Source organism: Syngnathoides biaculeatus, chromosome 18 (genome assembly GCF_019802595.1).
Source record: "Syngnathoides biaculeatus isolate LvHL_M chromosome 18, ASM1980259v1, whole genome shotgun sequence".
In the NCBI taxonomy this organism is placed as follows: Eukaryota; Metazoa; Chordata; class Actinopteri; order Syngnathiformes; family Syngnathidae; genus Syngnathoides; species Syngnathoides biaculeatus.
Genome location: NC_084657.1, coordinates 14,858,409 through 14,883,878, shown reverse-complemented (window position 1 = coordinate 14,883,878; position 25,470 = coordinate 14,858,409). Strand labels below are relative to the sequence as shown.

The 25,470-nt window shown below is 43.0% G+C and overlaps 2 protein-coding genes across 18 annotated transcripts in view; both read right to left on the bottom strand.

Annotated features, from left to right (window-relative positions):
• LOC133492023 (uncharacterized) overlaps positions 1-7,751 on the bottom strand; it is a 99,011-nt gene extending 91,260 nt beyond the window's left edge. For 9 of the 14 annotated variants that reach the window (XM_061803902.1, XM_061803896.1, XM_061803900.1 and 6 more), the window contains exons 1-4: positions 7,359-7,751; positions 6,945-7,071; positions 4,151-4,227; positions 778-936 (exon numbers count right to left, since the gene is read on the bottom strand). In XM_061803902.1, coding sequence (XP_061659886.1) covers positions 778-936; positions 4,151-4,227; positions 6,945-7,071; positions 7,359-7,361 — 366 coding nt within the window. In that variant the 5' untranslated portion in view covers positions 7,362-7,751. The remainder of the gene's footprint in view (positions 1-777; positions 937-4,150; positions 4,228-6,944; positions 7,072-7,358) is intronic. The other 5 variants (XM_061803903.1, XM_061803904.1, XM_061803907.1 and 2 more) reach the window with 5 other exon arrangements.
• An 826-nt stretch (positions 7,752-8,577) lies between these two features.
• Positions 8,578-25,470, bottom strand: part of rapgef6 (Rap guanine nucleotide exchange factor (GEF) 6) — a 72,339-nt gene continuing 55,446 nt past the window's right edge. Inside the window, exons 14-30 of one of the 4 annotated variants that reach the window (XM_061803881.1) lie at positions 25,248-25,451; positions 24,408-24,516; positions 23,314-23,557; positions 21,465-21,622; positions 21,314-21,328; positions 20,343-20,583; positions 18,065-18,445; positions 17,152-17,363; positions 16,220-16,343; positions 14,626-14,649; positions 13,163-13,383; positions 12,880-13,053; positions 12,538-12,804; positions 12,133-12,385; positions 11,505-12,007; positions 10,404-10,694; positions 8,578-9,973 (exon numbers count right to left, since the gene is read on the bottom strand). In XM_061803881.1, the coding sequence (XP_061659865.1) occupies positions 9,951-9,973; positions 10,404-10,694; positions 11,505-12,007; positions 12,133-12,385; positions 12,538-12,804; positions 12,880-13,053; positions 13,163-13,383; positions 14,626-14,649; positions 16,220-16,343; positions 17,152-17,363; positions 18,065-18,445; positions 20,343-20,583; positions 21,314-21,328; positions 21,465-21,622; positions 23,314-23,557; positions 24,408-24,516; positions 25,248-25,451 (3,444 nt within the window). In that variant the 3' untranslated portion in view covers positions 8,578-9,950. The remainder of the gene's footprint in view (positions 9,974-10,403; positions 10,695-11,504; positions 12,008-12,132; positions 12,386-12,537; positions 12,805-12,879; positions 13,054-13,162; positions 13,384-14,625; positions 14,650-16,219; positions 16,344-17,151; positions 17,364-18,064; positions 18,446-20,342; positions 20,584-21,313; positions 21,329-21,464; positions 21,623-23,313; positions 23,558-24,407; positions 24,517-25,247; positions 25,452-25,470) is intronic. The other 3 variants (XM_061803883.1, XM_061803882.1, XM_061803884.1) reach the window with 3 other exon arrangements.

Here is a 25,470-nt window from a genome sequence, read left to right as displayed (position 1 = left end):
TTTTACCCTAACTCTACCCTTACCGCTGATACCTACTGTATACTAACCCCCTTGTAGTCAGAATCAGAATCATCTTAATTCACCACGTATGTCAGAAACATACAAGGAATTTGTCTCTGGTAGTAGGAGTCGCTTTAGTATGTCATAAATGACAACAGACCTACTGAAAAAGATGATAAAGACATGGAGCCCCTGATGAAAAGATGAATGGATGGATGGATGGATGGATGGATGGATGGATGAACGTCAGAGTAACAGTCACAGAGCAATAAAGGTTGCTAGTAATCTGGATATGATGGAACAATTATTTTTTTTTGGACAGTTGTGGATAGGATGGATGGAGGACTCTGGTCCTCCGACATTTAGAGCAGTATGTGCAAAGGACATTAAGACTTCAAGCCATGTATGCCGTTTAAATTGGCCAGTAGTAAAATAATCTGGGACAATGATTATTGTGCAAATGGTGCAGATCTGACTCTGGTACGGGAGGCTAGTATTTGTCAACAACACATGTGCAGATAGTACAGGGTGGTGACAGTTCTACAGTGAGTGCACAAGTAATAACACAGTATATAATAATAAGCAGCACGGCAGTTTGTGACAACAAACAAGACACAAAAATTGTTAGCTGTGCTCTGGTGGTTACCAGGATGGGAGGGGTCTGAGAGGATTTTGTCTGCTCTTGTACGTTAGCTGCTCAAGAAGTTAATTGCAAGAGGGGGGAAAGCTGTCGGAATGCCTGCTCGTTTTTAGTTTGCATTGATCGGTAGCACGTACCCGAGCGAAGGAGCTGGAAGAGGTGGTGGCCAGGATGCGGATGGTCCGATAGGATACCGCCTGTTCTTGTCCTCGTTTGAATAGTATGCAAGTCCTCGAGGGTGGGTAGAGTGGTGCCCACAAACTGATCAGCAGTTTTGATTGTCCATTGCAGATATCCTTTTTCGTGGCAGCACAAACCAGAAAGGAATAAAGAAATATAAGCATAAATTCATGGACTCAATCCTTTGCTGTTCCATCTAAACATTAGCCAATATTTTAAATTGTTGGTTGAATCATCAAATTGCTTCCTATAACGAGCTAGCTAAAACAATTATACCTGACGATAGCTGCACTTCTGTCAGACGAGGATGACGTACAGCGAATGCACTTCACTAAAATACACTTCATGAATACATCGTAGCTTCTAATTCATGTAGAAGCTACAATATTTAATGCACATACCGGTATTAACGCCACCCCTAATTCCTAATCCAAAATTTTAACTAACATTAACCCAAACCCCTAAACCATCCCTAACACAAAACCTACCCTGACGCCTTAACAGTAACTGCTACACTTAACCTTAGCAAAGCACCTTAGCCTTATTGGACAGTTTTTGTTATTGTCCTTTCCACGGTTTAATCGTTTGTTTCCTGCCTTGCGCTTTCCCCCGTGAAAAAAAACAACAACAAAAAACACAGTGTCAGAAAGTGAGTGCTGGAGAGCATCCAGAGATAAACTGAGTGACTCTACGTTACAAAGAGAGAAGAACAATCAAAAGGTCACATCTTGCGTGCGAACCGCGGTTTGTTATCACATTTGAACAGTGTGTGTGGAAACCTATTGCTTTTGTGAAGAGGATGCCGGCGGGAAGCACAGTTGCGCAAAAGATAGAATAAAGGCATTTTTCCATGCGTGAAATTGAAACAGATTTTGCGATACCAACGTGAGACGATTCAGGGATTAAAAAAAAAAAAAAGTTTAAAAATAAAGTATTTGGCTTTTGTTTTATCGAAGTCGACTAAAGTCGCTTGTTCTTTGGAACTGTATGAATTTTGTTTGGAAACAAAAATTTCAAAATGAGATTCAGTTTGCTTTTATAACTTCTGTATCATGACTACGCAGGTTAGTCAAAAGACCACTGACGAGCAGCAAAAATGGATTACAGTGTAGCTACTTTAAAGTTGTGCACATTTCACAATGTCTGAAGTCGTCTAGCTAAGTCTGATGCTAAAGCTAGTTAACTAGTTATACTACACTGGCGTCTACTGACAATTTTAATCCGTATAAGAAGAAAAATAAATGGCAGAAAATTATAGTGTAGTTACATTAAAGGGTAGGTCTTTTTCCACCTATCTGTAGGATTTTGGCAGTCAACAGCTAAGGCTAGCTAGCTAGTTGGTACTGTTACAATATCTTCTTGAGACAATTTCAAAATGTGTATAGAGAAAAACAAAAGTAGATTCTTGTGTAACTCCAGCAAAGGCGTGTAATTTTCACAAACTGTTGGATTTTAGATAAGTCTGAAGCTAAAGATTTGCTTATAAGCTACAGTGGCTACGCCAGCTCTTCTGTACACGTTACATGAGTTAAGATTCAATACAAATGTATCTAAATAGAAAACGTGACAAATTGACTATCAAAGGGGAATTTTGCAAAGGTGCAGAAGGAAACTCATTGAAAAAAATGGCATAGATACAGAAAAGATGACCGTCTTAGTAAATAGATGATAAACATCATTGATAGATAGGAAGATCGAGAGATGGACAGATTTGTGTTGTTCTGATGGCCAAACTGACCTGACTTTGAATCCTCTCACGCAAAAAAGCCATAAATCATCAGCTTCTTTGCCACAGCTGACAGGCAGCATCCGGGATCGTTTTATTGTCAGGAAAATTGATATTTTTCAGCTCACGCGTCACATTGCAGCAGATTATTTATCACAAAAGTAATGCCAAGACACACACAATACGTGGGCCTCACCTGCCATTTGCTCTCAATGCAAAAGGGCAGCAGAAGTGAGTCCCGGGTGTTAAACTTCACACCCCTGATACCGTCTTACCGTTATTTCCTTTCACACAGCCACCCATATTCCATGTTGGTTATTTTCACACGAAGCATTTTATGCCATATCCCCATATAGCCAAAATCGAATGCACGGCAAAATAATCCAACAACTCAGGTCTGTCGATCTGTGTACGTGAAGTTGCGGTATGAAAATAACTGAGCGAACTCGGGAGGGTTGGCACCAGCCCCGCATTCATTTTAATTAGAAGTAAAGGACTTCAGATTTTCAATGCGCCCAAAGAGATCTAAGAAATAGCGGAGCTTAATGAGGTTAAGGCACAAATTCGGATCAGATACAGGAACATTGAGTTTCCCCCCCACCTCCACCCCCCACATCCATTCAATCAAGGTTTCTAATAAAGGTCTCCCCTCAATAACGAGTAAGTAACTCCGCTGTTCATTTATAACAAGACTGTCAGGTTAGCGCAATTCACCACAGGCCCACCGCTCCAGCGACATTTCTACCTCAAGGTCGTGGATTAATTTCCTCTTTTCCCGTGGCCCCTCGAGCATTCTAGCATTTGCGCTGTAGCTCAATCTTTAAAAGGCTGCTTTCGGAGACTGCGCCACTATGTCTGTAATCAGCGGGTCACGCCGAGAGATTTCTTGAGTCCGGATCACTGGTTACATGCCCAGTCAGCGCTGTTACATTTTCAAGCCATTCCAAGTTATGGACTTCTTGCAAATGTCATTCACAATAACCGGGTATTGATTGCTTAGAAATGTCACATGTGACCTTGCGTTCGTAAACATGTGGCAAGAAAGTAAGAGCGCCAATTTAAAAAAAAAAAAACCAAAAAAAAAACGGCTTTTACCTGACCTCTTTTGACTTGCCGTTAAAGATTGATTTTTTTTTACGTTATTGATTCATTAATAGGTCTGTAAAAGAATTAATTCAGGCATGCGTGATATGGACCCATACACTGCCTGAAGACATTGACCTACAGATGACATCATACTGGAAAGGGAGGCAGGGTACAACCTGAACTGGTTGCCAGCCAATCACAGGGCACAACAGTCGCACTCACAATCACACCTAAGGGCAATTTCGAGTCTACAATGTTTTTAGGATGTGGGAGGAAACTGGAGTCCCCTGAGAAACCTCACGCAGGCACGGGGAGAACATGCAAACTCCACACAGGTGAGGCCAGAATTCAAACCCCAGTCCTCAGAACTTTGAGGCCAACGCTCTAACCAGTTTTGCCACCCATCTATAGTAAAGTTGTATATAAATAAAACTTGTTCATCAATCAAAAGAGTACGTACGTGGGGAAGATTTGATTCATTTGGTCACTTGAGAAGGGTATAGACTTTGTGGACTAACCAAGTCTACTGAGAAGAAGGTCTTGGAATGTGGTCCAGTACAAGTCGTCCCATGAATTTCCCAGTTTTTGGAGGCATCTGAAACAGGACAGTGGTGAGCGTGAACAGGATAATCTTGTGGAAAACGGGATGATTATAGACTGTGCAAGCAGTTTCAGAAGACTCACTCAACAACAGTTTCTTGAATCCAGAACAACTACCATCTGCAAGACAGCCACAGCTGCTCTTTGGAAACCAAGTCTGGAGAATATTTACAAGGAGAAAACCTTCATTCCAGACTAATACCAATAAAATCTCCAGAAACCAAGGTCTCGGATGTGGGCCCATTGTAGAGATAGACCAAAGTCACACAGAACCACAACAAACACTGAATCAGGGGTGGAAACACTTGGACAGAATCTAGCTCAGAATCTAGTGAAAGAAGCAGTGGTTATGAGGAAAAGGGTACCTGGGGTCCAACCATCAAAGTCACAAGCCCTCATTGGATGCTACAACTTGCTTTGGCGCTTATTGACGACATATTTGCTAATGTAAGCCGTGCTTTTGGAACAGGTGCTGCTTTAAAAGAACCAGTTGGCCCGTTAAAACGCAAAGTCAGCGGGCTGGGGCGCACAATCATCATCCTCTGGGGGGTTTGCTTGCTTAGGTGGATCTTTGGCTGCTTGTCAGCCTGTGAAAATGCCACAGCAGGTGCAAGATGGAGTATCTATTCCGCAACTCAAATTATGCTAATAAGTGTGTCTTGCGTTTCCAAGATAGCATAAGTCCTCTGTGACACGGGCAGAGTGCTCATTACCTGCTAAATTACCCAGGATCCTTTGGGAGGAACAGGCTGGGGAGAAGTGGAAAAACTGACATTTGATAACTGGACACAGCTCGGAGCTTTGACTCTGCCATGAAAATGTCCTGACAGGTTCGGAATTAATTGGCAGATCATGAGGCCCAACAGAATTTTGATGCTCGCACTGGGCTCGCCACGTGACTGTCAACAAATCACTTTTAACTTGATCACGACGAGGGTTTTTGCATGCACACGTCCAACAGGAAATTGAATGATAACCTAGGGACAAAACCAGAAAATAGACCTAGAGCTCAACACCCCCAAAATTTGTTTTGTGTGTAAGTAGTCATTTTTGCAATTGTACTAAGATACATTTTAATAATTGTACAACGAGTTAAAAATACTGAACGAATGAAAACTTTTTACATGACATGGCACTTAAATATGATAAATTTCATGACCTGTGCAAGAACAATTCCAAAGCAGGAATGGATTTATCTGACTCTCATCCTTTCTGATAGGAAAATTCAGCTAAAGCCAAATCAAAAGTCGGATCGAGCTCAGTTTCCGAGTGTCAGCACCATCCGTAACGTATCCCGCAGTGACATCATCATCCTGCGCCCGGAGCCAGAAAAGTTCAAGCGCATATTGATGTGAACAAATCCCGATTTAAGCGGGTGGGCTGTCATTTAAAGATTTACCGATTAATCTGTTGATAGTTTTGAAGCGTGAAAACATTTCAGCAGCGTTTCAGGTTCGCCAGGAGGCCAAGGTGACACCTCACCACTGACACGGCCAGACGCGCACACGTAAAAGTGGCACCAGCGCAGACCCGTGGAAGCGACTCGGGTGACGGGTGAATTATAATATAGAAAGAAGGAAGGGAGACATGGAACGGGAAGACAGGATAAAACAGTCCATCATAGTAGTACTATAATTTACGTTGTCTGCTGCAGCACATTATGTGCTAACACACACATTCACATGGCCTGGTGTTAGCGTCTCTCCGTCAACATGAGTCGACGTATCGCTGTCCATCATTGCACACACGCATTCACCATAACACAAGGCGATTAAAAAAAATATATATATATTCACAGTTCTCTACTCATAAATTTACCTTTTTCTGTGGAACCTATCATTGGCTTTCCACTGAAAAACTCACCTATTCAGGTTTCTGGTGCTCTTTTCATAGCGCTCTAAAATGCTACAAGATGGTGCAAAACCTGTGGCTAATAGGACATGAGTAAGTGGTGTCAAGGAAGTATGTGTCAGACTCATCTTAATATCTTTGTATATCCTGGACAAGGTAATTTTAGCTTGGGTTGGTAGGTAGTTGTAACAAACAGCTATTGACTTCTTTTTACACTTACGTGAACATTGGCAACGCTATAAAATGCGATTTAAAAAAAATGCCAGATCAAACTTGTAAGTCACCTTTTGCTTTGGCATAGTTGGGTCAGAGGTTTGGTTAATTTGAACCAACGTTGGATTAAAATTAGAGGAAATGTTCAAACTATCTGTTGGGTTACCAAATTAACCGGGTTGTTTTTGAATCAGGCATTTTTGTGTAGTGAGATTTATCAACGTTTTACGTCAACAGATTGTTTACTGTTTTGTATTTGTAAAATATACATATATGTCTTGGGGATAGAAGAGTCTTTTAATGGTGGCATAGATAAATGTCCTGCCCACAAAAATAAATAGCCTTTTTCCACAATTTTGAAAACTCCCGTCTTCAGCTGTATTTCTGAAAAGAAAAAAAAAAACAACACTGCCCCTTGGTGGTTGGCAGTGGAACTGTGTGTGAAAACTGCAAACTATTCTTCATACATCATCATAAAGAGCTCTCCTTGCTGACAGCAGCAATAAAATTACAATAATGAAAGGAAAGATAGATTGTCTCATGGGTAAGATTCAGAGGGTATTTGAAATGTTTAACCATTGTATAAATCCATATGTTACCCATGCATTTATTTCATCTTTTGTAATTACGAGTGCCAGCAGTCCTTACCCCGAGACCGAGCGTCCTTGAAGGCAGGCAGCCTGTTGTCGCCCGATGTCGAGCTGGAGCTCAGCTTCGAGGAGACCGAGCACGTCTCAAGCGCACGAACAAGGATTTTGTCTCCTTCGCCTCCACTCTGTCAAGGATTTGATGGGGCAAAGATCACATTTCAATTCAGACGTAGAAAACTCGAAAAAGAAAGAAAATTTCGACTTAATGGTTTTCATACAATTTCTTTAGCATTAGCTAAGCTAACTTTCGTTAAGATTCGTCAAACATTGAGTAACTTTGTCGAACGACAAAATAATAATACTCACCAGTACACTGAGGTGCGTTATAAATGAATAAAATAACCTGGACTTTGTTGCCACGTTGAATTTTGACAAAAAGTTAAATTTGTTGTCACAGCCAACATATACCAACCATTGTTTCACATCGTAAACTTCCTTCGCATCAGCCGAGGTTTTCAAATCCAGATATTATTAATTTACCGCTGCAATAATTACCTTGTTTTGGGTGTGTAATTTGTCTTTCAAAGCAACAAAAAAATTGTCTGTGTGGCTCTGCTCTCAACTCGTGTTGTTAAAAAAAAACACCAATATGAACACTTCGTAAATGTGGCGAAAAAAAAACCTCAGGTGTGCGCCGTCGTCTACTGATTATATAGATATGAACACGAGATGGCGCTCGTCTTACATTAATGGCGGAATCAGTGTAACTGCACTTTGGGAGTTTTTCTAAATTTCACGCTAATAATATAAATAGTTATAGTATATAATGGTAATAATAATAATAATGATTCATTGCAAAAAAAAAGTGTCAAATCACCTTATCAAGTGGCTAATGAGTGACTATTCAACTAATACATCACTTTAAAGTCACAATAATGAAACCATGTTTCCATTTTAGGATTTTATTCACTGTCCCAAGTTCTTATCAGTAGACTTAAAAGGAAATAAAATGTCTTTTCTTCTTCGTTTTTAAATCCTTTGTACACATCCTCTTAAACAAAAATAGAACAACTATGTACAATCCACCGGTAAAAAATATACATATACAAAGCGTACAAGGCCGAAATGGAGTCGTCTTTGTAAAAGACATAAAAAAAAAAAACAGCAACAAGACGAGCGTCACGTAAACACACGCGGGACGTTATTTGTGCGGCGAACACTCAATTTGACATTTTATTGTACATCCTTGTCATTGCTTCTTATTCACATCGCTCGTTGCATCCTAGCGGGGGACTAAAATGGAGGGGCCAGGAAATCTAAAATGAGGGTCAATCCCTAATTGACCCCTGAGGAGGGTGATTTAATACTGACACATGGTTTAGAATGTGAGGAGTGAAGTTGTGCAAATACAGAAGAAAGTGTCAAAATGGCGACTCAGTCTATGTGGATTATCAAAACTAGATCGGGTTAACCCAATTAAACAAAGTGGGGGGCGCGGGAGGTTACAAGAACCACAAAAGCTGTCAAGTTGGCCTGTAAAAAGTATATGAGACCTCCTATTGGGGGCGATCGACATAATAAGCACCCCTGATCTACGAGATCAGACAGAAGACTTGAACAATGAGTAGGGGCCAAGAAGGCATCCCAAAGGTCCGGGAGACCTACAATGAGCCATGTGGAGATCCACGAGGGACCCAAATAATGCGACAGAAACAGACTAGTAGAGACCCATGAAAGAAAGGAGGTCCAGGAGGGAACCAGGAGATTAAAAAGGGTCTCGTGTGGAGAACCGCTTGTGACAAATTATTTTAAAACGCAGTCAGAACAGACCCACAATGGATACTTGGAAATAAAAGAATGGCGCTTCAGAAGACCCAAAAGACATCCAGGAGGGTCCTATGAGACCAAACAGAGGTAGAGGAGACTCATGAGGGGCCCAGGAGTGCTAAAATGGTTTTGGTGGGGGTGGGGGCGCAAGGAGGCCTAAGGGACCCACAAAAGATTTTGTGAGAGACCCAAACGGGACCGGGGAGAAAAGGGGTGTGGACCCTCACTTATGTGTTGTGAGATCAACACACACACAGCCGCATCATCTGCACAACTACAAGAAGCACAAGCGAGGACCCCGCAAAGAAAACAAAAACGCTTTTTTTTCTGGTAACAAAATATTCCAGTCTGTAAACTATACACCATGGTTAATTTACAGGAAAAACAACCACAAAAAAAGTTGTCTGTATGTACGTTTATATGTATAAATATAAACACACACACGTTCGCATTTACGCATTCATACATATGCCACCATATTATCATCATAAGTCTTCCCGACAGATATCGGGAAGACCAATCATTCCTGTACGATCGACACGAATTGGAGATACACATCCCGTTTGGCTGCCATCAAAATGGGAAAAAAAAGGAGGGGTATGGCGGGGGGGGGGGCTCACGCACTTGCCCAATAAACATTGTAAACAACACCTTTTTTACCCCGATTCGTCTGCACCTCGAAAAAATAATAACACATTGTTTTTATCCCCTAAAAAGTCCAGGAGGTAGCACGCCGCTCGAGTAGCTAGCTTCTGGAGACGGCCATTTTGTTTCCTCCGAGAACAGGAAGTGCTCCACAAATCACCTGAACTTCTGTCGGCAGTCTCGTCCCAAGGAAAATGTGGTGCAAAATTCAAATGATTAAAAAAGTAAAAGCTTCAAAAACATTTCTCTATCTTTTCCTGGTCTGAAGTTTGTTATTTTCAAGTGAAGCGGGTACGAGTTCCAAGGGGATCTTGCTCATGAGACTGGTGATCCGTGGGAGGCGCGAGAAGACCCGCGAGTGATCCTGCGATACTTCTGCTGTCCCAAGCAAAAACGTGACGCGAGCTCTGAGGTGCAAAATTAAAATGAGGGTGGGGGACAACAACGTTAAAAGCTTCAAAAAGTATCAAACTATTGTGTTTTCTGTTGTCCTGGTTGGAAGCCTTTAAAAAGGTCCTTATTTTCAAGTGAAGCAGGCACGAGTTCCAGGAGGTGGCAAAGATGGTGCCGGGGCGTGCAGTCCCCAACGGATCTACACGGCCGAAACTTGTTCATCTGCAAGAGTGAAGACAACGACAGAGGTCAATTTTTTTATTCATATCACCTATACGTAATAAAAATTATCCTTTTGATTTTGGAAGGGTACGTGTGACCGAATCAATTTTATTTTTCAAAGTTCACACTATTGATTTTCAGAGGGTTCAAACTGTCATTTCTCAATATTAGAGCAGGAGCACTATTGATTTGAAGAGGGACCATAACCCAGAATATATGCAGAAGTATTTCATGCCAGTCAAAGCAAGAACCTCACTGATTTTGAGATGCTGCATGGACCAATGGGTTATTTTTAATGTCAGTGAGAATTATTCGAGTTATTCAGTAATCACTATTTTTTTCCAGGTTAGATGAAGAACCTCACGGAATCTTTTAAGTTAAGCTTCACTTGCACCCATCGCAGATCCCTCTGAAAGGACCGATCACCCACCGTCCTCGCTATCGGCCACGTCGCACGTCCCAAGGCGGCTGCCGGCAAGCCTCCGGGCGTGCGCCAGAGTCCCGGCGGCTCCAGGGCTCTGCAGGAGTTTGCTCCTTTGCATGGCCACGCTGTAGTCGGGCGGTCTGAGGTGGGGAGGCCTCCCGGACACCCCTGCCGCCGCCACCGCAGTGCCACCGCTGCAATCTTTGACGTCCCCCAGAGCCAGACCCTGGTAGCCTGGAGGGGTGGGAGGAGGGGCTCGGTAACGCTCGTCCTTGGTGGGGGAGGTGATGCAGTAAACTGGATGGAGGCGATGGAGGAACAACAACAACAACAAAAAAGCAGCAGGGGAGGGAGTGGAGGGGAGCAACACAAAAAAAAAATAATATGGTGAAATTAAATGGTGGTGACGACTGGGAAAACACCATGAAGCAAAACAAGACGAGAAGCAGTGAGATGAAGGATGGCGGCTCACATGTAAACATTACTATGATGAGCGCTAGCTCGCCATAACTACAAGCTAATGTTTTGCCATCATGTTTCATAGCAACTACCGGTGAAGCTCACATAAATACTCGTTTTACAATTAGATAACCTCGTTAAAACTTCCCCTAATTTAACTTTAGCCATAAGTTAACAACATTAACTCGCTCTCACTTATCTTGCTAAAATCAGACTCAGCGCTAAAGACAAATTACAAATTACTCCACTTCTCAACCATCATCCCTGACATTCGCAGTTGCAAGTAACGCTCTCACAAAGCTAATTAATTATTTTCCTTGAGTTTGCATTTTTTGCACCACATATAGGTAAGGCTCAGACACCGCCACTCATTTTTACAATCAGCGCTAACTTACTAACCTTCCTAAAACTACAAGCAAACATTTACTTAGCATCTTAAGTGCGAATGGAAGACATTGTCCCATCTTTAACTTTTGATAATCTTGCTTAAACTTCCCACAGGGAGAAGCTAAGTTGCAGTAGCCTTAAATGAAATGTGTGCAACTTGCACTAATTCACTATCCCTGCTATCCACGCTAAAAGTTGCCATGAGGATGCGGCAATGTTCAGTTAGCTTCTTTAGCTCTTATCATCCAGCCGAGCACTCACCTATTAGTCCTTTCTCCGTGCTGGATGTCACAGTTTTGTAGGCGGGGTCTGTGCCCTGCACTCCGTCGTCATTGGTCGGCAAGGCGGAAGAGGCAGAGCCGGGCTCCGTCGCATTCCTCCGTTTGACGGTGCCATAATTCCCCTCATAAGTGTCTGACAAGGATCCTGACGACGCCCAGCTCTGCCGGGACTGCTTGGCCAGTTCCGAGTCGCGCGCGTAGTCCGCCTCGGCGATCGGGTTGCCGGCCAGCCGGTGAGCGAGCGCCAGCGGGTGGCCGTGGATGCCGTGGTCCCAGGGGCGGCAGGAAGAGGCGGGCAGACTCTGGAAGGAGTCGTGGGAGTTGGAGGAGCAGGATGTCCAGCTGCCGCGCCCGCTGTCGGCCACCAAGTCCAGGGAGGCCAGGTCGGGTGTCAGTTCCTCCGTGGAGATGGACGACGTGAAGGTGGAGCTCCGTGTGGCATAACCCCGAGATGACCCCGGCACAGCCGCGGAAGAAGGAGAACTACGTCACGGGAAGGAAAATTTCGGCACGTAGAAAAACAATACGATGAGCACATTAAAAAAAAATCAATAGCAGGCAACAAACATAATGGCATATGGCAAAAACATAATCATAAAGGGATTTACCTGGTGCTGGGCTGGCTGTAGTCCACATTCAAGTGAGTTGCTGCCATGCTCTCGGGCGTCGGCAGGCCCACCGGCACAGTGAGAGCGGCAGGAGCGGACGCGACCGACGTCCTGGCGCCGATGCTGTTGCAGCGCTCCTCCAGACCTGGAGCGGGGACGGAGTCCACGGAGCAGATGCTGGAGCGAGACGAGATCTCGCTGTGACTTGAGTCGGACAGGTTGTCCGCTTTGCCCGGAGGGAGCAGCGCATAACCTGCACAGTGTAAACAAGGTCCGGTTTGAAACTGACTCAACTACACTCTACAGTATCCAAACTAAACCGGGCTGTCGGGACCAGAAAACTACAGTTGGTACTCCCAAGGTTTGGTTGGTCACAACCAGAACAGTTTGCTTAGGTTGGCCTACCTATGCCGTAGCTGCGGAGGCTGACGGTGCTCGCTTTGGTGCTGGCGTCGCTGGTCAGCGACGACGACGAGCCCGACAGGTTCAGCTGGCCCGAGCAGGTCTGGGTTTTGGCCGACGGGCCTTTGCGCGGCGAGCCCTGCGGCGACACGGTCGGGCTGGAGTGGCGGGATGAGATGGTGGACACCGTGTCGTCGGACGCTCTCTTGGCGGCCCACTCGTCTGCTGAGCTGGCAGGGGGCTTCTTCACTACCTGAGGGGAGCTGAAGTCTGGAACGAAGAAAACCGCCAAGGTCTTAATATTTGCCAAGCTGATGCAGTCGAATAAGAGACCCGGGTACTCACTAGGAGGGCCAACGTCCTTGGCACTGCTCTTCTTGCGTAGCGGGTTGAGCGGCACCTGCACCTGAAGGACCTGCGACACCCGGTTCTGGGTCTTCCCCGAGGGCAGCGCCGAGCGTAGCGACACGGGCGACATGTCTGACTTGGTGGATCGCCGGTCGCTCAGGGTCTTTGAAACTATAAGTTGCCCCCCCAAAAAAAAAACAAAATTAAGATACCAGTTATCATTCAAATGACCAGATGCATTGTGGGATTTTTTATTTTTATTTTGTGTGTGCGCACTCACTAGTGGTGTAGGCGGGCTCACACTGCAGCGACATGATCTGGTGCTTGTCTTCGTCCGTTTCCACCACCAGGTTGGAGAGGTACTGCTTGACCTTGCGCGCCATTTGCGCATCCTCATATAGCTTCTTGGCGTTGAGCAGCGAGCTGCGCCGCACGCGCTTCTTGTGCCCGCCGCCCTGAACGTCCAGCATGTTGGAGTTGGTGCTGCCCTGACTCAGGGATCTGCAAAGGATTTGAAAAGAGTTGCAAAAGTCTGTTACTGCCATTTCAAATAAAATGAAAAATTAAAATTACATTGTCAAAAATATTACAATACCACCTATAAATCTTATAACAACCCAAAAGTAATTAAAATATATTTACATCATATCTACGTTTATTTATTTTATAGATGTATGACAAAATACAATGCACGCACAATTTTCAAATGTAAAAAGCTACAATTCAAAAACCTAGCAAAACTATTAAAATATGGTAATGTAGTGCACATTTTTTAACTACTAAAAATGTTTTATATATATATATATATATATATATATATATATATATATATATACATACATGTATAAAATACTACATAACATATAGTACCAAAAACAATCAACATGTGTAATACATTTGTAAAAGTATTTACATTTTATAAATTGAAAATATATTTAAATATAAACAAAAATTTTGCAAAACCATGACTAAACTATAAAACGATATTACATACTTTATATAGTGTAAAATATTTTTACATAAAAATGACTACACGAAGATTTTAAAGCATTTCTAAAATAAGACAATATTCAAATATGACAAAACTGCTATTTAGAAATATTTCATGTTTTTACAGTAATAGAACTAAAATAAAAACCCAATATATTATTAAGTCGTGTTACAGTAATATAATACTTGTAATAATTATATATATATATATATATATATAAAATAACAACTTGGAATGACGTAAAGCGGACGACTGAAGGCGTTTACTTAATATTGTATGCGAACAACACCGGTGAGAGGAATAAGTATTATATATAAAAAGGAATTCTAAAAATAATGACTCATTATGCAGGCGACCCTAATGTTGCGTATACACCAGTTGAAAGTTCAATAAAATGTTATCTTTATAAATGTTGATATTATAGTAGCAAAACAAGTCCATGCAACTAGCCGCGCCATGCTGTAAACATCAAGAGTGTTAGGGCATTGGTGACAACTGGGGAAATATTATGGGATGCAGAGTCCATATAGTACCTTCCAATGGTTCATGTATTAGCCTGTTAGCATTTGAAGCTACTATAGGACTCAGACACAACAGTGATGGATGAACGCCGTGAATGAATCATGTTAATGATGCACAAGCACAGGCAGATGTACACTCAAGTCAGTCTCTTTGCATGCTTTTTTTTTTTTTTTTTTTTTTTTAAGGGAATGCCACATGGTGCCAGGGGTGGGGGTGGGGCAAAAACTTACCCTAAACTCTTCCACCTCTTCTTCCTGCAAGCGAGAGGCGCGGAGATTGAAGCGTGAGGACAAATGTTTTTTTTGTTTTGTTTTTTTTTCCTCTTCGGAGGGGGTTGGGTTATGAAATGGAAGTGAAAAAACAAATGCAAAATGTGGCGGGGATGTGACCACGGACCAGGGGTGGGCAAACTTTTCTGCTCAAGGGTCACAATACGACTTTTAAAACAGACAGAGGGGCTGTTCAGAAGTTAAAATGTGAACCAATTATTTCATTTTGTTCCTATTTTATTAATTCTTTTGCATTTTAAACTTTAGAACTAATCAATCAATTATTCAGTTAAAAATGTTGAACCATATGTACATATTTTAATCAGATTCACATTTTTGTTATTTACAATATATCAATTGACCATTTATTCAAGTACATAAACTAATGACAAATATATGCACAAAATCTACAATACATTTGAATTATAAAAATAACTTGTTTTAAAAATAAGGGTTTTATCATTATGTAAAATGTTATGTCAATTTTGTTTTAATATATAACAATCATATACATGTACAATAATTCATCCATCCACTCATTTCCTGAGCCGCTTATCCTCACGAGGGTCGCGGGGAATGCTGGAGCCTATCCCAGCTGTCATCGGGTACACCCTGAACCGGTTGCTTTTGTTGATTTTGGGATGTGGGAAGAAGTCGGAGCATCTGGAGAAAACTCACGCAGCCACGGGGAGAACATGCAAACTTTACAGAGGGGGAGGCCGGGATTTGAACCCCGCAGAACCGTGAGGCAGACGCTCCAACCAGGGGGAGAGGATTTATATCATGACAATAAATGGGATTAAATAAATATTATTAAATATTATATTAATAATTATAATAATGTATACAATTAATATTCATTTCATTATTTACAATAAATTAAATTAATGGAGTAATTTGATTATTTAAAAATGTATTAATTTAAAATAATTAAAATGACTTTTGTTAACGTTATTAACAATGATAAATTATTTAACAAAATGAAAATTTGATATGTTTATACAAAAAAAATGTATTTTATCAATAATCTTAGTAATTACAATACTGTAAATCAATTCCCAATTACTTAACGCGATAGATTAATTAAAACTCCTGAACAATAAATACATTTAAGTAACTTCATCATTGACCCGAATGAGGAAGTGCAAAATAGGGAATGGATGGAGTGATTCTAATTGACCGATTTGGGGGCGGAGGGAGGGGGGGCCAAATTTATGCAAAGAATTACAAACAATATATATTATATGACTCTTGATAATGTAACTACTTTGCCCACCACTGTGACAGACTACTTGGACAAAAGTATCAGGACACTTTACGAGGACGCATAGTAGTGATGAAAAAGTCACACGTGTCCCAATTCTTTTGTCCACTAGTCCAACCATTTTTGTAGTACACCAGAATCGCCTTCGGGGGGCAGTGGTGCGCCTCCACCGCAGACCCTGCATGCTGACATTGTGCAACACGTAGTGATGAATGCTGACTGGCTATAAGCACAGAACATTAAAAAAAATGTACCCCAACCCGACATGGTAGGACTACAAAGATGGCTGACCTTTGTCTGAACATCAGGGCCGGGTCCATGTTGGCCGATGTCATCCGGACGACGTGTCGGATCTCCTTGGCGATCATCCGCAGCTTCTCGAAGTTCACCAGGCCATCCACCGAAGAGTCGTTGCCTGGCGGGCGCGCAGAGATGGGATTAAATCTCGTTATGTCTTTTGGTCATAATTAGTGGTGGACAACAACTATAATTTCACTTTGCAGGGATTAAATTGATATTTTGTGGTTTTGATCGGAAATGGGATAAATTATGGCTACCCAGGTATATTGAGTAGATCTGTTTGTGCATGGTATGATTATGAAATATCCATATCTCAATGTATTACGCTCTCTCTTTCAATACTGCTGAGGGGTGGGACAAAATAATGATATCCCAATATTTAATATCGTTATCTTTTTTTGGTGACAATATTGATTTATTGTGCTGTGCTCACTTTGTAAAATATCAATTCAACGCATATAAAATAATTTTCTGATGCGCGATCATCCAATTCGGCAGATTACGTTCATCGATAACGTCAAATACCACAGCTGGCTTTTCTTTGAAGATATTAATTGTTGCGTAATAACAGTATTGTGACACCATAGTGTTGTACCATTGACACCATAGAATCACTGCATTGTGATATTCTTGTATTGTAACTCTGTTTATTATTTTAATTGTTCACCCTCAGAACTTACATTGCTGCATCGCGATATGTTTTGCGGAATATCACGACAGCACTTCATAAAACAAATCCCTACATAAGATGAAGTGAGCCATTGCTGGTTTTGGGTTGACTCTGTAAAGCGATCAACAGAGGAAGCCTTTAGCGGAAGTAAAGCTGTTTGGGTCAGCACCAAATGACGACAAAGAGGAAGTCCATCACCAAGAATGACACATCACACCACAGACAAACTTGTTGTTTGACAAAAGGAGGGCACCTTCGTGGAGGAAAGTGAGGTCTTTCTTGACCACGGGGAAAAGGGGGATGACGGGCGGCTGCATGCTCTGGCCGCTCAAGACGTTGCGGTATTTGGCCATGTTGCGCGACGGGTCGAAGACGTCCTGCAGGTCCCCGAAAAGTTTCTCGTACTTGCTGGGGAGCTTCTCCCACGAGCAGCGCAGGCGAGCCACTGGGGCTAAGTTCAGACCACTAAAATCGGGAAGAGAAATTCACTTTTTGGTATGATTCTGACAAAATACTGAGATCCTGATGTATCGATACATAATTTGTCGTATTGTAATCTCTTTTGGTACTATATCATTTGGGGTGTGATAGACTACTGTTAAACTGATGTATTGAGATACCTTTTGGAATTAGGTGTCAGATAAAATATTATTATGATTCCTGATGTATCATCTCGGCGGTACGATGGAGCAGCTGGTAAAGCGTTGGCCTCACAGATCTGAAGACCGCGGGTTAAATCCCGGCCCCGCCTGTGTGGAGTTTGCATGTTGGGTGGGTTTCCTCCGGGCACTCCGGTTTCTTCCCACATCCCAAAAACATGCAACATTAATTGTCCCTAGGTGTGATTGTGAGTGCGACTGTTTAACTCTATGTGCCCTGCGATTGGCTGGCAACCAGTTGAGGGCGTACCCCGCCTCCTGCCCTTTGACAGCTGGGATAGGCTCCGGCACTCCCCGCGACCCTCATGAGGATAAGCGGCAAAGAAAATGGATGGATGGATGTAGCATTTACAATATTGATTAGGGGGTGGAACTACATTTTCATATGACTATGTGTCATAGCGTTATCTCTATTGGCACAGTACTAATTATGGTTGGGAGAAACTATTTTGATACTGCTCTGATTGGTACTTTTTGATTTCGATTCCTCCATCTGTCTGTCCCCACCTGATGATGGCAAACATGGAGTTGAAGTTCTTGCACTCTTGGCAGTGCAGGGCAATCTTAATAAAGTGCTTGACGGTCTTCATCCTCTTGAGGGCGTTGGGCTCCTTGAGGATCTCGGTGGCCACCCAGAAGGTCTCCTGATTGATGACCTCCTCGAAGCGCTTCAGGTGCCCGCCGCCCGCCGAGTCCAGCTTGAACAGGTCGTCCACGTACTCGGTGGACTCGATGTTCCTGAAAAGCTCAAAGTCCCTCATGGAGAGCTGGGCGGCCACCTCCATGGTGCTGAGCTGCAGCAGCGAGATGTGGCTCTCGCGCAGCAGGTCCTGGGCGTCCTCGTCCGAACACAGTGTCTCCGTCTCCATGTTGTTCTTCAAGTAGTACCTGCACATAGCACAATACCGGTGACAGGTGCCATTACACGTCTTGTGTCATCCCCATAAAACATTCTAAAATAGATATTGAAATGAAAAAAACATGAGATTATTCACTTGAATGTCTACACGAAAAAATGAACATGAGCGGAGAGCATGTCATCCATGCGCACAGTTGTGGAAGTCTCATTCGACATCCAAGTGGGAGCCATACTGGCTGCATTTACTGTCCGGACATTCGCCATTGAAAAACACGCTGTGGCCCCTACTGTCGGACACGCCCCTTCAGACAGGGAAGCTCTTTTCGAAGAAAACAAGAAAACATCTCACAAGCGAGTGAAGTGTCCGGGGCAATATTACCCTGTTGTTTCGAGCCATATTTAGATGACATGCGGATCACGGCCAAACTATCCACGCGGCGGTGATAAACATCAACTTCTACGGCGGACATGAGCGACTGCGGCGACGAGCCACCTCGGCCGACAAGGCCGGCGGAAGGCTCGGCCAGCTCAGCCTTGTCGACAAGGCCGGTAGCGATCCACAAGGCCTGCGGAGGCCGTCCTTCAGCGGCTGCTGCATGGAAGCCTTCCGATGCGCACATCAACACATTTAGCAACCCTGATTTATGGATTACACCCCCCCCCCAACTATTGTTTTTTTTTAGTAGCTGTATACACACCTACCTGTCATTTGGAACCCATGAAGCTCTCGTCCTTTTCACCCATGCAATCAATTTTTCACGACAAACCGGGTCTTTTGCAAACTTATGAAGGGTAAATCCATCCTCCCGAGAGTTCAAGCGATGTCCAGCCATGCAACGAGCCGGCATTTTGGCTAACGCGAAGGAACAACGAGCTACCTACCCGGAGGTAAAAACTAATAGAAACAAACGAGTCCACTTGAGGACGGTCCTGCCATGTACAACACTTCCTGCTTCTTCTTGAAAACAAATCCCTCAAGAGGATTTTCATGGTGGGAGTTACAAAAAGCTATACATGTCAAAATCATGTTTTGTGGTGAAAAAACGCATGGGTCCATGTCGGCTGCCATTTTTTCATTAGTAACATACTAAAAAAAGTGACCGTGGCCCTTTAAGAAGCCTTACTATTGCTAGCACAATGTAAGCGATCTCCACTAATATAAACTCTACTGTAAATAGACCCCAGAAAAATCCCCAAATAAAACAAAGAATTTGGGTGAGGGGGAAGACTTCGAGAGTTTTGCGTGGAAAATAAAATAAAATAAAATAAATTAATTGTAAGAACTGAATTGAATTAGCTAAATTCAAGCACTATTCAAAAACTTACAGCCACACGCAACAACTAGAAAAAAAAAAGCGTGAAAAAACAAAGTTTGGACTGTCATTGCTTGTTTTGATGATGTGCTTTCTGGAAAAAGTGCAAGCTTTAAAAAAAAACAAATGAAAAGAGAAGGTGGCATGCAGAGCAACGAGAGTGACTTCACCACGGAAAAAAAGCAGTGAAGCAGAACCGTGTGAATCACTGGGACCGACGCCAAGGTGTGTGTTTGTGAGGCCAGCTCCCCCGGGTTACACCTCCGAGTGTTTTGGCGGGCAAAAGCATTTCAGGCTGTCAGCCTGACTGCACCTCCGACTGGACTCGCTGCCTATCATCAGCCAAATAAGACGAGATTTCAAACTATAACGGTGTGATTATTCCACACTTGGCGCCTGGCTCACTTCTGACACCAAACCAAAGCCACTTTGACCTGCAAGTACGAAGTTTGGTAAGACTGGTCTAGCATGTGTAAACCCACCCAAAATGTTGCTAAATCTGCAGAAACTATGCCTGAAAAGACAAAATAAGTCTGGCAGTTTGGTTTGGAGCAACAATTTACTTCTTTTGACCAATTGGAGGGTTCCTAAAGTCACGTCCGCACAGGCTTACCTGCCGTTAAGTTGAATGCGGTCAGCGAGCTTGGAGAGCTGGTCAGGCAGGCGCCGCTGCTTGATGACACCCTCGGGGCTGACCGACACTTCGCACAGCGAATAGTTCTCGGCGGCTGGCGTCAATCCGAACTCGTTGACGGCGTGCGCCACCACGTCTTTGGCGGTGGTGTCCTTGCTAATGATGATGTAGCAGCTCTGCTGGTCGGCCTTGAACACTCGGATCACCTGGTCTGGAATGTCTGGAGCGGGTGGGAGAGGGATGTTAGGCGGGCATTTGTCATCAAGAGTGTCACTGTTATTATTATTATTTGTTTTTTTTTAGGACTTCAGCATGCGGGTGAAGGACCATTTGCCATTTTGAAGCAGACATTTCAAGTACTATCTGTTAGAAATATAGAGGAGAAGTTTGTCGACTCCATTAAACATTTTAGGAAAATTCAACCAATCTGCCTCACAGTTCTGAGGATACAGTTCACCAGTTCTGGGCACTCCGGTTTCCTCCCATATCCCCAAAACATAAGATAATTGGAGACTCGAAATTGCCTTTAGGCGTGATTGTGGATTGTCTGGATTATCTCTGTGTGCCCTGCGACTGGCTGGCAACCAGTTCAGGGTGTACCCTGCCTCCTGCCTGATGACAGCTGGGATCGCCTCTAGCATTCCCATGGCTCTCGTGAGGATAAGCGGCTCAGAAAATGAATGGATGGTAGTGACATTTTGGTTTGAAGCAGTCATCTCGGGCTCATTTCGGGCATTTCCAGGAGCCTTTTAAAGAGGAACTAAAAATTCTAAGCCACTGCTACAAAATCTTGTACAAGTGAGTTACACACAGTCAGCTCTAACTTCAACTGGACACATGAAATAAAACAACCACAAGGACTAACGTTATTTTCAAACAGACGCGCATGCAGAACATGACTGTTTAGACGCCACCACACGGACAGAACACAGTCAAGCGTCCATACTCACAGTACAGTCCCAGTGCTGGCCAGCAGAGCGAGAAAAGGATGACAGGGAGAAGAAAACAACGTGAGAGGAAAGAATGAAGGCCGCGGAAAGACAACAGGGTGTCGGAAATCCTCGGTGTCATGTATTTATTCATACATAATTGTCTCCTTACCTGCCGGGTTGGAGAAGTCGAGCACGCTGGAGGCAGGCTGGAGGAGGTCCGGGCTGCTTGACGACAGGCTGCCAGGGATGGGCATGATGGCAACGCTGTGCCGACACTGCTTGGTACCCACAATGCTGTCGTCCTGAGACTGACCCATGCTGCCGTCACTGAGGAGGGACCCCACAAAGTAGGCCTTATTAGGACAAAGTCCAAACCTTATATGTACAATAAGAGTCATTTGTAGATCATACGCAGTCGATTTCCATAGTGATGAAAGGAGATGCTCCAACACATGCAAATGTTGCATTCGGAGACCTGGTTATTTGGATTTTTGGATTGTAGTAATGGATAATCATAAAACATATTACGTGACATCAGGACCGACTATGTATGCAAACTTGAGCTGCATTGAAATAAACTTCCTGATTGATTTCTTGTGCAGCCCATTTAGGCGAGTTTCCGCAGATAATTTAGGTCTAACATTGAACTATAACTAAACTTTTGAACTAAAAAAAAAAAACCTGCCAGCTTTAACTCAAAGTGCCTATCTTGCATTAAAAAGAAGAATGATAATAAGAGGAAACGGGCTCCAATGGGATGATTTCAATTCAATCTAGATTGAGACATCCTATTGACAGCGTGAATTTGAACAGTGAATGCTGCCACGTGCATAACTGAAAGATTCATTTAAATATTATATAGCTTTTTTTCCCCCCCGATTTTGTCTTATGTAAAAAAAAAAAATACTAAACACAGTGTTTACACATGGCTCGTCAGCCTGCAAGCAGGACATGACTCAGCAGAATTGTGGAAGCAGCTAAAGGGAAAAAAAAAGGAAAAAAAAAGAAACATCACATGGAAGTGTACACACCCGTGTGTGTGTGCAGCCGTGTTGTTAACACTGAGCAGCGGACTGCATTAGGAAGGCAAGCACGCTGTTATTCCTAGTTCCCTATATTCACATATTTAAAAGAAAGTACTGATTATTTTGCAAAAAAATAACGAGGAACAATAAGCTTGTCTCATAATTTTCATTGTGTTGATTTTGGCCTTACGTCTAGCACAGCGCCCCCTAATGTGTCAATCTAACAGCTCGGGATAGAAGAATGAGCGGAATCCTGTGTGTGTGTGTGTTTTGTGTACGTGCACCGAACAAGAGGTCTTACCCAAACAGGCCCCTGAAGCGGCAAAGCGGTGGAGGGGGGGGAAAGAAACACAAAGTTTTAAATGAAAGTGAAATTGAACAAAAAAGAGGTGCGGCGGCGCTAAATTCTGTGATAAAAGAAAAGCGTGAGTGATGATATTTGTGCGTGCATGAGGCGTGTGGAAAGCAAGTGGAAAAAGTGATGCTTCTCCTACACGTATAAAGTTTACTGAGGAAGTGTGTACACTCACAGTAACTGTTTGAACTCATCCAAAATAGAAAAAGTCACGCTGAGTCAGCGCACTGCTGACGGAATGCTGATTAAAGGTCTATCCCCCCCACCCCCACTAGGGTATCATGGTCACAAAAGTACCACTGGGTGTTGTCCGGCTAATGGTGCATGGTCAGCAGGGGCCGCCCTCTCAAAAGAGGCTAATTTTAGCAGTTTGATATGCTTCGTACACCAAAGACTGCCATGAATGTGAAAATGAATCGCAAAAATTGGCATGAAGCATTTCACCTTTTTTATATTAGTTTCAAATTAGACTTTTCTTGTTGACCTAACAGTGCTAACATTAGCGTTCAAACAAGGCTGATTTTTCTGGCTGAAAGACAATTTACAGACTCACAGATATTACGAGGCTAATGAGTTGGTTGTTGCAGTTAAATCTCACCCCTTCCTGTCAGCATTCACGTTACCCTGACGTGTCCTACCTGAAGGGCTTGGGCGGCAGGATGCTGAAGCGCGTCTTCTCCAGCATCTTGCGGATCTTGTTGCGGCCGCCCGACACCGTGTTGGCCTTCATCTTGCGCGTGGCCTTGTGGTCCGTGGCAAACTCCATGTCGCCGGGCAAGTCCGGGATGGAGAAGCGGTTGCCCTTTTTCTCCTGGATCTTGGGAATGTGTGGCCCGCCGTTCTTCTTCTCGTGCACAATTCGGCTCAGGAGCTCCTTGAAGACTGCGTCCACAATTCGTGGGCAAGATCATGTTATTCACGTTAAAGGCATTTTAGCTGTTCGCTGAACGGGAAAGTCAAGTCGACAAATTCAAAGATGAAAAGATGAACACGCTCGCAAGGAGCTATACTAGCGATAAAGAAAAGACATTACAAGGAATGTACATAGTCTACAGTACGACAGCGCATTACTGTATGTTTAACAGTTTTGAAACCGTTCATAAAACTATGGTAGAGGTTAAACGCAGTATGTGGAAGCTTCATAAGCGTATGGGGAGATTTGTACGCCTTGAATATGAATAAATAAATAAAAAACTTGGTCAATACTTCACAGATTCCAACTATTGCTGTAGCGATCCGGAAACTCACTGCAGTTAAATGAGAGATTACTGTATTCTCTTTTATTGTTTACAGTACTATGTTTTTATAAAACTCATTGTTCTCCCAAGGGGACTGAGGCCCGGCACAAAAATAAAAAAAACACAATAATAAAAAAATAAATAAATAATAAAAATAAATAAAAAATAATTATTACAATAATTATTATTGCCTATAGATGTCACAAGATGTTGGCAAAGCACCACTTTTCTGTTTTGACAGGGCTACACAGGTCTAACTCAAGCTCCTCCCCTGACTTCACTACAGTTCATTGGCACAACAGCAATACTTTTATATTAGACAGGGCTTTGGCCTGAGTACAAAAACTAACAGGTACGTTTTTCAGCAAACAAACAGTTATTCAGATCGGTCAAGATAAATTTGTGCTATTTTATTTTATTCAAAGCACGTAAAAGAAAAAAATATATATTTTTCTTTTAGGGCTGGAACATAATAATGTATTGATTTCACTCACCGAATATGTTGGTCTTGACGGTGAGGGACAAGTGTGTGTTGTTCCTGAGGATATCCACAGCTTTGGAGAAGGAGATGTTCTCAAAGTTCTGCCCATTAATCTCCATGATCTGAAATAAGACATTAAGATTTTAGTGACGTGTGAAATACACAAAAAAAAGGGAAGTACTTAGTGATGCAGTAAGTTGTTCTCGATATGGAGTTGTGTAAGATTATTTTTTAATTTTTTTACAATTGGACTTTTTATGTCAAAGTTCATCAGTAGCGCTAATCTTTGGGAAAGGGAGTTTCCCTAGTGTCTCAAATTTTTCACACGCTGACTCAAAATAGCAAAAGGGAGACAGGGAGAGGAACAGAAATTGCGAAGAAACGACACTATGACACCTATGTGTGACACAACTCACCATGACGACAAAATGGAAAAAGTAAATATCACAATATCAAATATCCAAAAGCCCCTGGAAATTTTTTCAGAAAATGAAAATGTAAAAATCGTGTTTGCCTTTTTTTTTATTTTTAGAACTGTAGTCTATCCTACGTAATGGTTAAATAACTGGTGTCTTTACTTTCTTACTATTTGCTTGACTTCCTGCTGCTGCCACATTGCTGACCTTTTTTCCTGCAATGTTGTACCCACAACTCAACCAAATTCATTCAATAATTCATTGCCTGGCAACAAGCGCCCACATGTGAAATAACCAGGAAAAAATGACTGAGTTGTCCTTCCTCTTCTGTTTGGCCTGAGTGAACCTGAATTCTGCCTAGTAAAAAACTATCATGCAAACTCGTGATGTTACCACGAGTTGCTGCTTGTCCCTGCTATTGTGCCGCCCCACCTCACCTGGTCTCCGCGTTTAAGCCCCGCCTCGGCCGCCTTGCTGCCTTCCTCCACCGATTCGACAAAGATGCCAAAGCCGCGTTCGCTGCCACCCTGCACGCTGAAGTAGAGCGGCGACTCCCGCGACGCCTTCTGCAGCGTGATCTGCCGCCACTTGGCCTTGGCGGCGCACGCGATGTTGAGCAGCCGCAGGTGGCCTTTCATTTTCTAAGAACAACTGCAGATT